At 42.1% G+C, this 17589-nt stretch overlaps 2 protein-coding genes across 9 annotated transcripts in view; one reads left to right on the top strand and one right to left on the bottom strand.

Annotated features, from left to right (window-relative positions):
* CLDND1 (claudin domain containing 1) overlaps positions 1-17589 on the top strand; it is a 67593-nt gene that overhangs the window by 14168 nt on the left and 35836 nt on the right. The window lies entirely within an intron of this gene.
* Positions 1-17589, bottom strand: part of LOC117348016 (claudin domain-containing protein 1-like) — a 53411-nt gene that overhangs the window by 19316 nt on the left and 16506 nt on the right. For 2 of the 8 annotated variants that reach the window (XM_033919588.1, XM_033919585.1), the window contains exons 2-3: positions 6048-6318; positions 3836-4139 (exon numbers count right to left, since the gene is read on the bottom strand). The exons of 2 other annotated variants lie outside the window; for them this stretch is intronic. In XM_033919588.1, the coding sequence (XP_033775479.1) occupies positions 3836-4121 (286 nt within the window). In that variant the 5' untranslated portion in view covers positions 4122-4139; positions 6048-6318. Of the gene's footprint in view, positions 1-3835; positions 4140-6047; positions 6319-7787; positions 8004-17589 lie in introns of those variants that run through there. 4 more of the 8 variants (XM_033919590.1, XM_033919591.1, XM_033919587.1 and 1 more) reach the window with 3 other exon arrangements.

Below are 17589 nucleotides of genomic sequence, written 5' to 3'. Positions count from 1 at the left end.
TTACTTCTTGAACCTGCAGTGTCTGGTAGACGAAATCTCCCATGCGTGCGAAATCAGTGCCCCTGAAATTGAGTACCCTTGTTTTTGTTTGTGATCTAGGGAAGCCTTTCTTAAGGTTAAACCATACCATGTTATGGTCACTGGTGGCTAGCGTCTCTCCCTTCGAGACGTCCGAGACGCTTTCCCCATTCGTAAGTACCAGGTCCAGGATGGCCTGGGCCCTAGTGGGCTCTAGTACCATTTGTTTGAGCCGTACTCCCTTCAAGGATGTTAATATCCTCCTGCTATCACAAGTTGTCGCTGATAGTGTGTTCCAGTCTACATCAGGCATGTTGAAGTCTCCTAATAGAACAGCCTCCCCCCGTAAGGTGATATTCTCAATGTCTTCAATTAATTCTGCGTCCTTTTCCTCCGATTGTCTCGGAGGTCTGTATACCACACCAAGGTACAGGCATTTTTCTCCACCTCTGGCCAAGTTTACCCAGATGGATTCCCCAGTGTACTTGACATCTGTGATCCTGGTTGTCTTAATGTTCTCTTTGATATAAAGTGCTACCCCACCACCTAACTTACCCTCTCTATCTTGTCTAATCAGGTTGTATCCTGGTATGGTTATATCCCACCCATGAGAGTCTGTGAACCATGTTTCGGATATTGCTATTATGTCTATGTCTGCATTAACTATTTCTGTTTCTAGTTCTAGAAATTTATTCCCTAGGCTGTGTGCGTTAACATACATAGCTCTCCACTCTTTCTGTTTGCTAAGCTCCTGTTGTGAGCCACCCATTTGAGTCAAATTGTCTCCTAGCGATTCGTTTGCAGTAAGGGTACTTACCTCAGACCTAGAAGCGTAATGTTGGTTCGCTACATCAGGATTGTTACTTACTGCTCTGGTGTAAAAGTGGGTACAAATCCCCGACTTACCTAGTTTAAAGCCCTTCGAAGTAGGCGGGCTAGTCTGTGTCCGAAGACATTCTTACCTCTGTTGGTCAGGTGGAGTCCGTCTGGTCCCTGTAGTGTCTCTCCGTGATTCAGGAATCTGAAGTTCATCTCCTGGCACCATCGTTGTAGCCACTCATTCGTCTTCAGGATGCGTTCGTCCCTGTCCCTTCCTCTGCCCCTAACAGGAAGAATGGAAGAGAATACTACCTGTGCTCCTATCTGCTTCAGCCTCTTTCCCAGAGCTCCGAAGTCTCTCGCTATGTCCTCCAGGGTGTTCTTTGCAGTGTCATTCATTCCGACGTGGATGAGCAGCAAGGGGAAGTGGTCCTGGGGCCTGAGAAGTCTATCAAGACAGGTGGTCACGTCTCTTATTCTGGCTCCGGGCAGACAGCAGACTTCCCTCGACTGCATATCTGGTCTGCATATTGGTCCCTCGGTGCCCCTCAACATGGAGTCCCCAATGGCTATTACTCTACGCTTCTTTTGGGGGTGTCGGCTTCCCTTCTCTTCCCTCCGAAACCAGAAGTAGCGTCCCAGGGGGGGATGAGAAGGGAAGCCGGCACGCACACGATAGAGCCCCGGAGGGAAGCTTACAACTTGCTGCTTTTACTTGCTTCGGGCCTTCCTCACTGCCGGGTCCTGCCTTCACGGAAACAGAAAGTAGGCAGGTCCCAGCAACGAGGAAGGGCTGAAGCAAGTAAAAGCATGCTGGCAAAAAAAAAAAAAAAAAAAAAGGCAGGCGTCAAACAAAATTTTCGGCGGCGAGTCAGCCTGGGAAGGAGCATCAGCGGCAGCAGCAGGATTCGCTGAGCGGTCATCTAAATTAGCCGGGCGCAGCGCCCGGCTATAAGGCCCTGGGGAGAACACTGTACTATGTTACATAGTTTGGCGTCATCGGCGAACAATGATATTTTACCCTTAAGCCCTTGGGTTAAGTCTCCTACGAATATGTTGAAGAGGATCGGGCCTAAGACCGAGCCCTGCGGTACTCCACTGGTCACTTCTGACGTTTTGGAGGGAGTACTGTTTACCACCACCCTCTGAAGTCTACCGCTTAGCCAATCCTTAATCCATGCAGTTAGTGTTTCCCCTAATCCCATTGATTTCAGCTTGTTCAATAACCTGCGGTGTGGGACGCTATCAAAAGCTTTACTGAAGTCCAAGTACACGATGTCCTCAATGAAGTTGATGTAAAATGTTGTAAATATTTCCCACCATAACATTAGCTTGTGAAAATGAATTGTGGACTGAATAAAAACATCAAAAAGTTTTATGGTGTGTCTTGCAGAAAAATATAAAGTCAAAAAGTAATGTTTTAATTAAGCAGATGTTCGAAGTGCGCTCCCTTTGCATGAAGGAACATCCTCAGCCTTTGCCGCCACTGATCTATGGACTTCTCAATAATGTTCTGCTTCAGAGATGAGGTTCTGTTTACTGTCTTTGACATCAGATATCGCTGACTGGTAAACGCGTCCCTAGATCCGGTAGTCAACTGGATTTAGGTCTGGTGAATTTGAAGGCCAGAGATCTGGATCAATGAAGTCTGGGGTCTCCCAATGTAGTTCTATGCTGTCCTTTGACTGATATGCTGGGGCATTGTCCTATTGGAAGATAAAGTAGTCTCCCAACATGCGATGGATCACTGGTAACAGCTTCTGCGTCAAGGGGACGTCTCGGTAGTATGTGTCATATTGATTGTAACCCAGGATCGATGAAGAACAGATCTGTGAATCCAAGTTTCGAGATTGCAACTGAGACCATGACTGACTGGCTGAAGGTCAGGTGGGTCCGTAATAGGCATCTGTCCATAACCTCATGCTTCAGTGTTCTTGAAGGCATATACAGGCAATCATTCTATGTGTTAATTGGTAGAGCTACTGTAAATATCTTTTTATCTGTAAACTAGATGAAGTTGACACTCTGCTCTGGGTACTTGGTCAAAAGCTGTTTACACTGTTTCAGGCATGTGTCTTTGTTGTGTAAAGTTAACTATTGGGCACAATGCTTTTTAAGACACTTTACTTTCAGATCGTCATGAATTATCCTAACCATTTGTGGCGCGTTCCCCTGGCTCAGTATAAGATCACTCTTGTGTTGTTCAGATCTTGCAAAGCAGCATGTTTTTGTTCCAATCTTTCTGTGGGAACTCTTTCAACAGTAACAAGTTTTTTTATTAGAATTTGGTCTTCTGTGGTGAAAACCATTTCGATACAGAGACTGTTTACAAGCTGCCGTATGCCCCATATCAACAATTCATTTTCACAAGGTAGTGTTGTGGTTGGTGGGAAATATTTACAACATTTTACATCAACTTTATTCAGGACACGACACACTAAATTTCATAAGAATTGGCTGAGTTCTGTGGATGATCTAACAAAAAAACATTTTGGTGTGATTTTTTTTCAGTTCACAATCTAAATTTCTACCTGAGGCAAGTGACTTGCCCAAAATCACAAGGATCATCAGTGAGATCTGAATCCTGGCTTCCTTGAACCTCAGCCCACTGCTGTAATCATTAGGCCTATTTCTCCAGAGTATCTACCCTACCCTATAGTGGGCCTGAGGAAGGGAAGAGGATAATAAGAGCAAAGGAATACTGAATTTGGGGAGAGGAGGAATAATTGAGGAGCAAACAAAAATTGTAGTTCTTCCCTTTTACCCTACCATGCAGTTTTGTCATGTTTAAAATCTGTCTATTATATATTCCTATCTGTTTATTTTTATTGATGTACATCGCTTTGAAAATTTTATATAAGCGTTTTATCAAATTTTAAATAAAACTTGGAAATAGCTTAAAAAAGTGGTTACAGAAGTGAGGTGGAGAAAATGAGTAGCTATAACAGGAGAAAGAGAAGACATGGATGAGAAAGCAGGAGGAAGACATGAATTGTACCCTTCGGTGAATTCTTGGCAACAGTGATGCACCTCCGCCATAATCCCATTGTACCATTGCAGTAGAACAACGCATTCATGTAGCTCGTTTCATTAGCTTTCTCATTTGTGAATTCTTCCTTTAAGTTGCCTCCCCCAGTGATCTCACTGACATTCTGGGATGGTGATGGAGGGGTGTGGTATTCATACCAGAAGTTGGTACCAATGGACACTGCCACATAAATGGTGGAGATAACACTGAGGATACAGGCGATCACCACTGCTGTGGCAAAGCGGTTATCCATCATGGTGCCAGTTCTTCAGTACTGAAGGGAGAAGCAGGTTACAATTTATTTAAAAAATTTCTAGTCCACCTATAACCTAGTCAGGTCACAAATTTAAACACACACACAATAAAATTAGCATACACAAAATAAACAAAATACTAAGAATTCAAAATAACACCCACAAACATAATATTGTACTGCCAACACTCTTGACTGTTTAACAATCATTACTGTGCTGCCTAGCCTGATTAATTTGAACACTCAGGAGGGGAGCAAGATGGCTAAGCAGAAGGCCTGAGAGTAGAAAGTTGCAGTAGTCTAAGCGCAAGGTGATGAGGGCATGGATAAGTATTTTGGTAATGTGCTCAGAGAGGAAGGGACAGATTTTGGTAGAGGAAGAATTGGCAATGTTTAGCAATATGTTTTATCTGGGCAGTGAAGGAGAGAGAGGAGTCAAAGATGACCCCGAGATTACAAGCATACAAGACTGAGAAAGGAGGTTGCAAGATTGAGAAGCATCGGTGAGAATGAGAGGTTCATCGATGAATTGGTCATGAGGCATCAAAGGTTTCTAGCAGTGGGGAAGAAGAGGCTGTGCTGAGGGAAGACGGCTGGATTCAAATTACAGAACCCTACAAAACTGGTACTGTGACTCTACCCGCCCATGAACTGAAGAACTGGCATGCTGCCCTGGAAGTGGAGATGAGAGAATCCCAGTGAGAGGAAGGACCAAAGCTTGAAATCCCTAAAATTACTGGATCCATGGCCTCTAGGAGGCATAGATAACATAGAGTTAAAGATTTTAGTTCTTTAGACAGAACATGAATTCATTGCTCAGAATCAGTGTCTTTTCCGATATCAGTCCAAGTGGGTTATAAGAAGTCTCCAAGGGTCTGTCAGTCAGGGAAAGAAGTCGCCATTTAAAGTCTATCCAACTATGCTCTCCGATCCCTCCAATTTTTCCTCATCACCTGTCATGTGCCTATCTGAATGGAAGATCTATGAGAAATAAAGCTCAAGTAGTCAGGGACACGATAGATGATGATAGGTTAGATTGGCTTTTTTTGGTGGAAACCTGGCTATTAAACTCTAATGATCCTAGTATAGGTGATATTACTCCTTCTAACATTATGCAGAGACTCTAAGCGGGGTGGGGGATTGGCCATTATTTTTAGAGAGGACCTGGAATTTAAAATTGTGGATTCCAATTGGACATCCCATTTAGAGATTTTGGCTTGTATTCTTTTCTATATCCTCCCCCCCAAAAAAAAAAAAAAAATGGTCAGGAGCCAAAGAATCTTTTTATGATTTTCTATTACATAACTCCTCTTTCTCACCATACTGTCTTGTCTTAGATATTAACCTGCATCTGGAATTGGATAATGATAACTCAGTGATGGAATTAAAGAGGGAGTGATGCTGAAAGAGGCTAGATTGGGACCCAGAGGAGGATAATACTGAAATGGAGGGTTGATGGGGCAATGAGGGACACAGAGAGGGAACAATGCTGAAGGGAAGTAGTGCTGAAAAAGAGGAGGTGAAATAGAGACCCAGAAGTAATGCTGAAAAAAGGGAAGATAAGAACATTGAGAGGGTGAAAGACAAGGACAGGGACACAATGAAGATTCTGAAAATGAGGTGAGATGGACACACAGAAGGGTGATGCTGGAAAAGAGGTGAAATGGTGACTGACAGACACAGAAAGAAAATGCTGGAGAGATGGGGGCTCAGGCTGGATGGAATGGGGAGAAAGGGGGCCAGAAAGAGGACAGACATTTGGAAAAAATGAAAGAGTGAAGAGAAGATGAGGAAAGCAGAAACCCAGAGACAACCAAGTTGTTTGGTTTTTTTGTTTGAGGGTAAAGCAGTATAATAGCTGTGCTAATAAATGTTTATAATTTGAAATACCGTAAAAAGGATACCATAACAGCAGTATACAGTACTGACCTGAGGAAGGAGATCTTGGCCTCGGAAAACTAAATGAAAAATGGATTTGTCCAATAACATGGTATCTTATTTTCCATTTTTCTATGTGATGATTGGTATTTGTCAGTCTTTTCAAATTTACATCTGCTGTCTTTATACCTTGCACAGACAGTACTAGGGGACATGCATCACCGTTTATGTGGTGCTGTATTCTATGCAGAATCTGGCTTCTTAGGGTGCAGTTAGGACAAAATAAAATGATCACTGTAAGTTCTTCCCAATTGTCTGTTCCCTGGGAAAGAGAAAAGGCTATGATTGGCTACCAGGTCCTCAAGAAATAAATTCCAAGAAACCAAACTTTAAGTTAAGCAATTTAGATTTTTTTTGATTTCTTCACACTGATTTGATATTGAATTGGCACTATTTATGCTTCAAAGTATGAAAGATACAGCAATGATTGGGTGGTGAGGTGGTAAAAAAAAGGGGGGTTTGCCTTCTGTAAAAGCCCCTCCATATCTCTGAGCTGATCTTTACATATGTATAGCATAAACCATCACTATTGCATATCCAGGGAAGTGTTTCTTTGAGTACACACAAAAAATTTTTACTTCCTATTTTTTGCATTCTATAATTGAGGTATTTTTATACCCTTTTCTCTGAATATTGTTGACTAAAGATGTATGAATGGTAGAAAGTGAAGGAGAGAAAACCAGCAAATGGATAAGGTGGCACAGTTAAGAGCACAGACAGAAGGAAGTGCAGCCAGAGATTGGGAAAGATGGTTTGAAAACCAAAATCGCCAGACAGCAAAGGTAGGGGAAATAATTTTATTTTCAATTTAGTGATTGAATTGTGCCAATTTTGGGGATTTACATCTGCTGTCTATATTTTGCACTGTTCAGGAAGAAATTCATTTGTTTCAATTTCTCTGAGGTTGTACTGCATGCAGAGTCTTGAATCTTAGGGTTTCGTTTATATATATATTGGTACTTTTAGTTTGCGGTCCCGTATTTGCATAGGGGTTATCTGTGTTCTGGTAGGAATGAATGTTGAGAAGCATACATACAGTGTGCTTTGTGTAGTTTAATTTTGTGGTTAACCATTATGTATTGTTAATAAGATTATATTGTGTGTGTATATATGAAAAATGAATGGAAAAAATTGTATTACAATTAGTACTATTATGGGGGCGGGGCATGGGGCAGAGCTTGAAGCCCCCCACCAAACAAAAGCATTCTGCTGCCTATGGTCAGATATATCACAGGCGCACCATGGAAAGCAAGTCGCAATTATAGCTAGCTATGACCCTGACTGCACACAGCAGGCAACTGTCTAGGCGAGGGGTGGGTCTTCACAAATATGGTAATCCTAGGATTGGGTATCAAATTCCCCTTGCAGTTTTTATCCCTGACGCAGCCTAAGGGCAAAACGTGGCCAAGACAGGTCTAAATCAATACAGGTTGGTAATAAATCATGTCTGGGTTCTAGGACACTGATCCTCCAGAGCTATGCTACACACACACACACCCAAGGGAGGTTAACAACTAACAAGATAAGGTGCATAGAAAAATAAAAATACACAACAAATGTTAATTTCTGAAACTTACAAGTTCTAGTTGGCTAGCTGTAAACTTAAAGGATCTCATATAAAATGTTTACTCAAGATAGTCTATGCTTGTTGAGGTGTCCAAAACAACTGAAATTTGAACACTTCCTTTCTGTGTTTGTCCCTGTGGTGCTGGTAGTTTTGGAACAGATTACCTTAGGTGTTTCAATAAAAGCATTTGCCTTCCTTTTTCCAGATGCTGGCCAGGTTCTTATTCCTTGCAGCTGAAACCAGGGATTCCTCTGTGTTTTCTTCAACTTCTGGCTTTTTTCTCTCCACTTTCCCCACTCCAAATCTGCTCACTTCTCCAACACACTCGTCTTTCTTCCTGAAACTCCTGACTTTTTTCTCAGGCTGATCATCTGAATAGTAGCTCTCTGCTCTTGGCAGGGGAGGAGTCTATGAAGTGTTCAGGCTATGCCATCTGAGGCCTGTTGGTTGAAATTCCTGTTCTGAAAGATTCTGTCAAAGCAGGAATCCTCCTACTCACTTGTGCATAGCAAACGTCACCTAACATTCAGCTTACAATTTCATAACCAGCATTGCCAAGACAACAGCTGGAGCTATTTCTGATCATTTGGTCTACTTTCTAGATGGCCTCCACTCTATTAATTTCAGGGTTTAATCTTGTACCTTTTAAGAAGTTTTCTTCTGTAGCAGGTGGACAGCCAAACCAAGCCTTCTCTCTGATGCGTCTTGCCTATACGGAAGTGGGAAGTTATAGCAGAGAGAAGACAATTTTTACTAACGAACTGATGTGATCGTGGAAAGTAAGATCCTTGTCGATAATAACTCCTAGTAGTTTTATTTTTGTTTCCATTTTTATAGGAATGGATTTGATAAAAATCTTTCCTGATAAAGTCTCGCTGTTTTTGAATGGGAGTAGAAGGCCGCAGGATTTGTCTATGTTGAGGGAGAGTTTATTTGTGTAAAGCCAGTCATTTATTGCATCCAATTTATTGTTTATATCTTTTATTTCTGAGATGTTTGAGGTATTGACAGGGTAAAGTAATTGTATGTCATCTGCATAGGCAAAGATCGTGAATCCAATAGACTGTGCCAGTGTAAGAAGAGGAGATAGAAAGATATTGAATAACAGATAAAGACCTGAATGGTCCATCCAGTCTGCTCAACCTGATTCTTCGTAGCTATTTCTGGGCAATAATCCAAAGGTCTGCCCGGTACTGTGCTTAGGTTCCAACTACTGAAGTCTCTGTCAAAGCTTAATCCAGCCCATCTACACCATCCCAGCCATTGAAGCCCTCCCCAGCCCATCCTCAACTAAACGGCCGTATACAAGTCTGCCCAGTACTGGCCTTAGTTCTTCAATATTTACTATTATTATCTGATTCTAGATCCTCTGTGTTCATCCCACGCTTCTTTGAACTCAGTCACCGTTTTCCTCTCCACCACCTCTCTCGAGAGCGTATTCTAGGCATCCACCACCCTCTCCATAAAGAAGAATTTCCTTACATTGCTCTTGGGTCTCCCACCACTCAGCCTCAAATTATGCCCTCTGGTTTTACCATTTTCCTTTCTCTGGAAAAGATTTTGTTCTATGTTAATACCTTTCAAGTACTTGAACGTTTGAATCATATCTCCCCTGTCCCTCCTTTCCTCTAGGGTATACATACTCAGGGCTTCCAGTCTCTTCTCATACATCTTTTGGTGCAAACCTCCTATCATTTTTGTCGCCCTCCTCTGGACCGCTTCAAGTCTTCTTATGTCCTTTGCCAGATACATTCTTCAAAACTGAACATAATATTCCAAGTGGGGCCTCACCAACGACCTGTACAGGGGCATCAACATCTTATTTCTTCTACTGGTTACGCCTCTCTTTATATAGCCCAGCATCTTTCTGGCAGCAGCTACCGCCTTGTCGCACTGTTTTTTTGCCTATAGATCTTCGGACACTATCACCCCGAGGTCCGTCTCCCCCTTCAAGCATATCAGCCTCTCACCTCTCAGCATATATGGTTCCTTCCGATTATGAATCCCCAAATGCATTACTCTGCATTTCTTACATTGAATTTTAGTTGCCAGATATTAGACCATTCCTCTAACTTTTGCAGATCCTTTTTCATGTTTTCCACTCCCTCCTCGGTGTCTACACTGTTACAAATCTTGGTATCATCTGCAAAAAGGCAAACCTTACCTTCTATCCCTTCAGCAATGTCACTCACAAATATATTGAACAGGATCGACCCCAGCAACCGAACCCTGAGGGATCCAACTACTCACCTTTCTTTCCTCCGAGCGACTTCCATTAACCACCACCCTCTGGCATCTGTCTGACAGCCAGTTTCTAATCCAGTTCTTCACTTTGGTTTCTAACATCAGCCCTTCAAGTTTGTTCAAGAGCCTCCTATGAGGAACCGTGTCAAAGGCTTTGTGAAATCTAAGTAAATTACATCTAGCATATGTCCTCGATCCAGTGCTCTGGTCACCCAATCAAAAAATTCAATCAGGTTTGTTTGACAAGATTTACTTTTAGTAAAGTCACGTTGCCTCGGTTCCTGTAATCCATTAGATTCCAGGAAGTTCACTATCCTTTCAGTAACACTTCCATTATTTTTCCAACAACTGAAGTGAGGCTCACCGGCCTGTAGTTTCCTGCTTCATCCCTGTGACCACTTTTATGAATAGGGACCACATCCGCTCTCCTCCAATCCCCAGGAATCACTCCCGTCTCCAGAGATTTGTTGAACAAGTCTTTAATAGGACCTGCCAGAACCTCTCTGAGCTCCCTCAGTATCCTGGGATGGATCCCGTCCGGTCCCATCGCTTTGTCCACCTTCAGTTTTTCAAATTGTTCATAAACACTTTCCTCCGTAAACGGCACAGAATCTACTCCATTTTCTTGCCTAACTTTGCCAGACAGTCTCGGTCTTCTCCGGGATTTTCTTCCGTGAACACAGAATAGAAGTATTTGTTTAGCACGTTTGCTTTTTCCTCATCACTCTCCACATATTGGTTCCTAGCATCTTTTAGTTTAGAAATTCAATTTTTCATCTTCCTCCTTTCACTAATATATCTTAAAAAATTTTTCTCCCTTTTTTACATTTTTGGCCATATGCTCTTCCACCTGCGCTTTCGCCAGACATATCTCTCTCTTGGCGTCTTTCATTTTCACCCGGTAGTCCTTTCTATACTCTTCTTGTTGGGTTTTTTAATATTTCAGGAACACCAACTCTTTTGCCTTTATTTTCTCCGCCACTAGTTTGGAGAACCATATTGGTTTCCTTTTTTTCTTGTTTTTATTCTCTTCACATAAAGGTCCGTAGCCATTTTTATCACTCCTTTCAGCTTAGACCATAAAGTTGTCTATACATTAACAATCATAATCTCATGACAGCTCTTCTGATCTAAAAGAACATTGTTGATTATCCCCCTCCCAAACACTTTGGAAAAATATTCACAACTACTCAGTATCTTATTGCATTCCCCAGAGGAAATCCACTGCTTGCTTATTTATTTATTTTGATTTCTATCCCATCCTCATGGAAGCTCAGAACGGGTTACAACAAAAAACACACACAATAGGCTAAGTGCTAGACTGGTCACAAAGCAGGGTGTACAAGTATATAGGAGGAAAGATATATAGGAGGTGTCTGAATGCTGGTGTCTATTCCTAGAATAAGCAGCATGGAATCTGTCTTACTACTTGATCTAGACAGGTATTTGGCACCTGGGTTGGCCACTGAAAGAAATAGGATACTGGGCTTGATGGACCTTCAGTCTGTCCCAGTATGGTAATTCTTATGTTCTTATTATTTCTATGGTAGAAAGTTGCATCAGGAACGTCCATGTCCTGTCCCATCTCACCCTGCTCCACCTGGTGTTCCAGATTTGCAAACCAAAAATCTGGTAACCTCAAAATATATTTCTTCTGTGCCACTTTATATCATCTTTAGAACTTATAAAGCTACTTTTAGGCAGACAAATGCCCAATATGTAACCATTTGAGAGTCACATTGTGTCATATGACACGGTCTTGCCCTTTGATGTCTACATTGTGGAATATATTGTGTAAACCATGTTTCCTCAATATGGAACTTTAATATAGAAGTCCCCCCTGGACGGAGAACCAGGAATTTCTTGAAACTTACCACAATAATATTGTGTAAAAATATACTAAATTGACTGTCGATTCCAGTACAGGGTTAATTTTTCAAAGAATGGGGGAGCCCTTTTGGACTTCTCTGACACATTTGGCATGCCATGCCCCAGAGGAAGTGACATCAGAGGAAGAGCCGATGCTGGCGTGATAGCAGTTTGAGGATTGCTGCTCATGCCATGAATATTACAGAGATATGGGGGAAGAGAAGTAGTGTGCACATGCAGCAGTGGTGAGACAGGAAAGGAGTGGGGAGATGGAGAGGATGGTGGATACCTGTACAGTATACTCACCAAGACAGCAACCAGGGCGAACGTCCCCCCCCCTGATCTTTTTCCCCCTTACACATGGAATTTTTATGCATAGGGATTCCAAGGTGTGTTCTTACTCCTGTAGAATTTTCAGTCCATTCAATTCAAGGCTCTCCTTAACATATAACACTATGGGGCTCATAATCAAAAGTTTAAAACATCCAAAAATCAGCCTAAGTCAGCACTTGGACATCCTAATAGCAGGGATGTCCAAGTGCTGATAATCAAAACCAACTTTCTGGACATGCAGCACCACTTTGAAGCTGCTGTGTGTCCAGAGAGCAAAGAGGTGTGTAGGGAGGTGTGTTATGGGCAGGAATCAGGCAGGCTTCAATTTGGACGTACCCCAGCCATAATCAAAACTTTCTTAGAGGGAACATAGATGCCGGCAGTTAGATCTGTTTGAGTTGCTTTTAAGTTCCACAAAGTTATCCAAATTAACAAGAAGACCACTGGAGGATTTAAGGCATGACCCCTTCCCCTTACTCCCCCAGTGATCACAACCCCCTCCCACCACCCAAAGAGTGAGAAAAAACCCTGTAGGCTTCCCATCAGCTGAACTGGTTTTGGGATTTCCTGGTGACTCAGCTGATGGGAATTCCCCTGTCAGGATCAGCTGGAGCCACGGAGCCCTACACCCCTCCCCAACATCTCCCCCCCCAACATTCCTAGGCCCCCCTACCACATCCCCGGAACCCCCCTGTACCTTTGGAAGAGCAAACGGCAGGAGGGAAACTCACTTGCTCCTGCTTACAGGGCCATGTGCTGCAATGACAGGGCTTCCCCCTTCCATTGCATCTCGGAATGCAGTGAGAGGAGCCAAAGGCTCTGAATGGCTCAAATCGCTTTTGAAAATGGGTAAAAATGTAGACGTCCTAAGGACCAAAACTTATACCATGCTCATTTTCAAAAATAAAAGATAGATGGTTGGCAACTTTGAAAATGGACATTTTTCCTGCTGGGTTGTGGACGTTTTGCATAAAACATCCAACCTCAAACTTAGGCACATTTTTGATTATGCCCCTCCATGCCTCCACCAATTTGATCCACCCTATCATAGCGATATAGGAGGGATCTTTAAAACAATAAAAGTGCAGAAACTTTTTAAACACTATTAAATATCTCAGAAGAAAATTACATCACTTCTACATAATCACTCTGTGTTGCAATACATTTTTTCCAGCGTCCTACTTACACGCCTTCTTACCACTTCTGTCCCAACCATTTCCTGCAAAAATCTGAAAGCATAGAAGCTTTTTGAAGAACCCTCAATTTGTATCCCGATATGATAGTGTCTTGTTGGTTATCTTCCTTCCACCAGGTCTCAGAGTTGCCTATTATATTTATCTTTTTATTTAGTGCAATATATTCTAACTCTCCCATCTTGTTTCTTAGGCTTCTGGCATTTGCAAATAGGCATTTCAAACAATGTTTGTCTTATCTATTTACTATTTGCTCAGCAGTTGGCATGGATAATTTGCAATCTTTAAAATCAGCCTGTTCTGTATTTAAGAAAAAATGGTCTACTGTGGCCTTTATTGCAATCTCACTATCGGGATACTCTGTCTTCCCTTTTATGATCTAATCTAATTTAATGTAATTCACAATTTATTATGTGCACTCTACCAAAAAATTTCAAGGCAATTTACATTCAATGAGGCCGTAAAATCTATGGGAAAAAACAAAAGCAATCAGTAATTAAAATATCATCATAACATGAAGATTACAACAAGTCATAAAAAATTTTCAAATTTTTATGAAACCTTAAGTAATTTATATCAGTCCTAATGTAGATTATTCTAAATTGTAATGGCAGCATAAGCAAAAGAGGAGTTGAGCTGTTGTTTATACCATACTCCTCTAATCTGTGGAAAATGTAGTAATAAAGTACCACATAATCAGATTATCTGAAGAGTCAGTCTGTAATATACAATGAACTATGCAAGCCGATTTAAACTTAATTCACCTTTGTTACATCCCTTCCAGATTCAGTACACTAGGTGTTCTATCCTTTCCTCAATCCAGGAGTTGTAGAAATCACAACACTTTTCTGAACAAATGCTCCTCCCATCTTAGAAAGAGAGTTAGAGGCCCCTGTGGTTTTCAATTTCTGCAAGCAATCTGTGCAGAAGTGTTTTGACGCATGAGGCGAGTCTCTTTCATTTGAAAGGAAACTCTGCAGTGAGAGGGCAAAGGATGAAGTTGTGATAAGATCCGGAGTAATCTGAAGAAATACTTTTTTACAGAAAGGGTGGTAGATGCATGGAACAGTCTCCCAGAAGAGGTGGTGGAGACAGAGACTGTGTCTGAATTCAAAAGGGCCTGGGATAAGCACGTGGGATCTCTCAGAGAGAGAAAGAGATAATGGTTACTGCGGATGGGCAGACTAGATGGGCCATTTGGCCTTTATCTGCCATCATATTTCCATGTTTCCTATTGTATTGACTTTTATTGGTTTTCTCTCCTATTGTAAATTGTATTTCTAATCTAATCTAATATTTGTGTGCCACACAAACCTAAACAGGCTCTAGGCGACTTGAGAAGGAGGGAGCTAGGTCAAGAGGGGAGGGAGGGGGCAAGAAAGAAGGGGGTAGAGGGGAGGGAGAGCCTAGTCATACTGAGTAAGAGAACATGTGCGAGGGAGATTATGTAGAGATTGTCAGTGTTTCAATATGTCATTTAAGATTGTTGTTGTCTAATTATGTCCTTCCCCCAAGATTTTATCTGTTTATGACTCTGTACACTGTTTAGATAACTTTTTAAGCAGTATATCAAATTTTAAATAAAACTGAAACAATAGAATAATAACGGAGGTCAAAAAGATTCCATGAAACAATGCAAAAAGACACCTCACCAGAATGGTGAGGAGGCTTTTGCACAGACCCAGCAATTACTGATACTAACATATCTAATTACCCAATATTTCACTTGCTCTTATAATTTTTTCATAACCTGATAAAGATTAAAGATCCCAGTCTGTAAATGAATAAGGGAAAAAGCAAAAATAGAAATATGACAAGCCAAATAAGTGACATTAATAAAATCAGCACTTATACTGTAGGGTCATGAAATGGTTAATTGTTGTTTGAAATACTGCTCTGGCCTACATAGCTGAAAACAGTATATAATCTACTGACATCATCTGCTTGAAATGTATGTCCCTACCTTACCACATTGTAAGCTAAATAGATAAGAGTTTGAGCCATGATGTACCCTGCCCTCCTGAACATGTAACATTTAGAACTGCAAGGCCTCGAGGATGTACTCAGATAGATAGACTAAAAACTGACAAATCGCCGGGACCTGATGGAATCCACCCGAGAATATTGAAGGAGCTCAGAGACGAAATAGCGGAGTTACTACAGAAGATTTGCAACCTATCCTTGAAAACAGGGGTAGTTCCGGAGGACTGGAGGATAGCGAATGTTACACCTATCTTCAAAAAGGGACTCAGAGGTGACCCGGGGAACTACAGACCGGTGAGCTTGACCTCAGTTCCGGGTAAGATGGCCGAATCATTAATCAAAGACAGCATAAATGAGCATATAGAAAGAAATAATCTGATGAGAACCAGCCAGAATAGTTTCTGTAAAGGGAGATCCTGCCAAACGAACCTACTGCACTTCTTCGAGGGGATTAACGAACAATTGGACAAAGGTGACCCCATAGACATCATATATCTGGACTTTCAAAAACCCTTCGACAAGGTACCCCATGAGCGCCTGCTAAGGAAACTGTGGAACCATGGGGTGGAAGAAGTGCACAGATGGATCTGTAATTGGTTGGCGGACAGGAAGCAGAGGGTAGGAGTAAAAGGACACTACTCTGACTGGGAAGCAGTCACAAGCGGTGTCCCGCAGGGGTCAGTGCTAGGACACTGCTGTTCAATATATTCATTAATGACCTGGAAGTGGGGACGAAGTGCGAAGTTATAAAATTTGCGGATGACACAAAACTCTCCAGTAGGGTTAGAACTGTTGAAGAATGTACAGAACTACAAAGGGACTTGAACAAACTGAGTGAATGGGCAAATAAATGGCAAATGTGCTTCAATGTAGAGAAATGCAAAGTCTTGCACATAGGGAAAGGAAACCCGATGTTCAGCTACAAGATGGGGGGGATGGTATTGGGGAGGAGCAACCTAGAAAGGGACTTGGGGGTCTTAGTGGACCAATCATTAAAGTCGGGAGAACAATGCGCAGGGGCCTCCAAGAAGGCGAACAGAATGTTGGGAATTATTACAAAAGGAATCACTACCAGAACCAAAGAAGTTATCCTGCTGCTATATCGGGCAATGGTACGCCTGCATCTGGAATACTGCGTTCAATACTGGTCGCCGTACTTTAAGAAGGATATGGCGACACTCGAGAGGGTCCAGAGAAGAGCAACAAAGATGATAAGGGGCATGGAAGGCCTCAAATATGCTGAGAGGCTGGAGAAACTGGGGCTCTTTTCCCTGGAAAAACGGAGACTTAGAGGGGACATGATAGAAACTTACAAGATCATAAAGGGCATAGAGAAGGTAGAGAGGGGCAGATTCTTCAGACTGGCGGGGGAAACAAAAACAAGAGGACATGCAAGAAAATTGAAGGGAGACAGATTCAGAACAAATGCTAGGAAGTTCTTCTTCACTCAGAGGGCGGTGGATACCTGGAATGCGCTTCCGGAGGAGGTGGTAGAGCAGAGTACGATTTTGGGTTTCAAAAAGGGGTTGGACAAGTTCCTGAAGGAAAAGGAGATTGAGGGGTATAGTTAGAGGGTACTATAAAGGATAAAATGTCTTAAGTAAAGGATCACTACAGGTCATGGACCTGGGGAGCCGTCGCGAGTGCAGACTGCTGAGCACGATGGACCTATAGTCTGACTCGGCAGAGGCGATGCTTATGTTCTTTCTATAGGACTATAAGTTGTACCCCTGAACTTATCATAAGTGCTGGCTTAGGACCAATAATAATTGTAGAAAGTTATAGAAATAACAAATGAAAATTGTAGTGTTTGCATATATTAGTTTGCATATGCTTAGTGAAAAGGGCATAAAAGTCCGTGTATTTCCTGTTTCTGACACTCTTGTAAGCAGGCTGTTCACTGCACAAGGGTCCGGCATGCTGTAATAAACCTCTTGTACTTTCTTCACGCCTCTGACTTTGTGTGTCCAAGTGACCTTTCATTTGGGACTGGAAGAGTGTCACCAGTGGGGTGCCGCAGGGCTCAGTGCTTGGACCCATGCTCTTCAACATTTTTATAAATGATCTGGACATTGGTACGACGAGTAAGGTGATTAAATTTGCGGACGATACGAAGTTATTCAGAGTAATGAAGACACAGGGTGATTGCAAATATCTACAACGTGACATAATCAAGCTCGAGAAATGGGCATTGACATGGCAAATGAGGTTCAACGTGGATAAGTGCAAAGTGATACGTGTCAGTAACAAAAATCTCATGCACGAATATAGGATGTCTGGGGCAGGAAAGAGACTTGGGAATTCTGATCGACAAGTCGATGAAGCCGTCTGCACAATGTGCTGC

This window comes from Geotrypetes seraphini, chromosome 14 (genome assembly GCF_902459505.1).
Source record: "Geotrypetes seraphini chromosome 14, aGeoSer1.1, whole genome shotgun sequence".
Lineage (NCBI taxonomy): Eukaryota > Metazoa > Chordata > Amphibia > Gymnophiona > Dermophiidae > Geotrypetes > Geotrypetes seraphini.
Note: the sequence above shows the minus strand (reverse complement) of the source record. Positions and strands in the feature narration are given on the sequence as shown.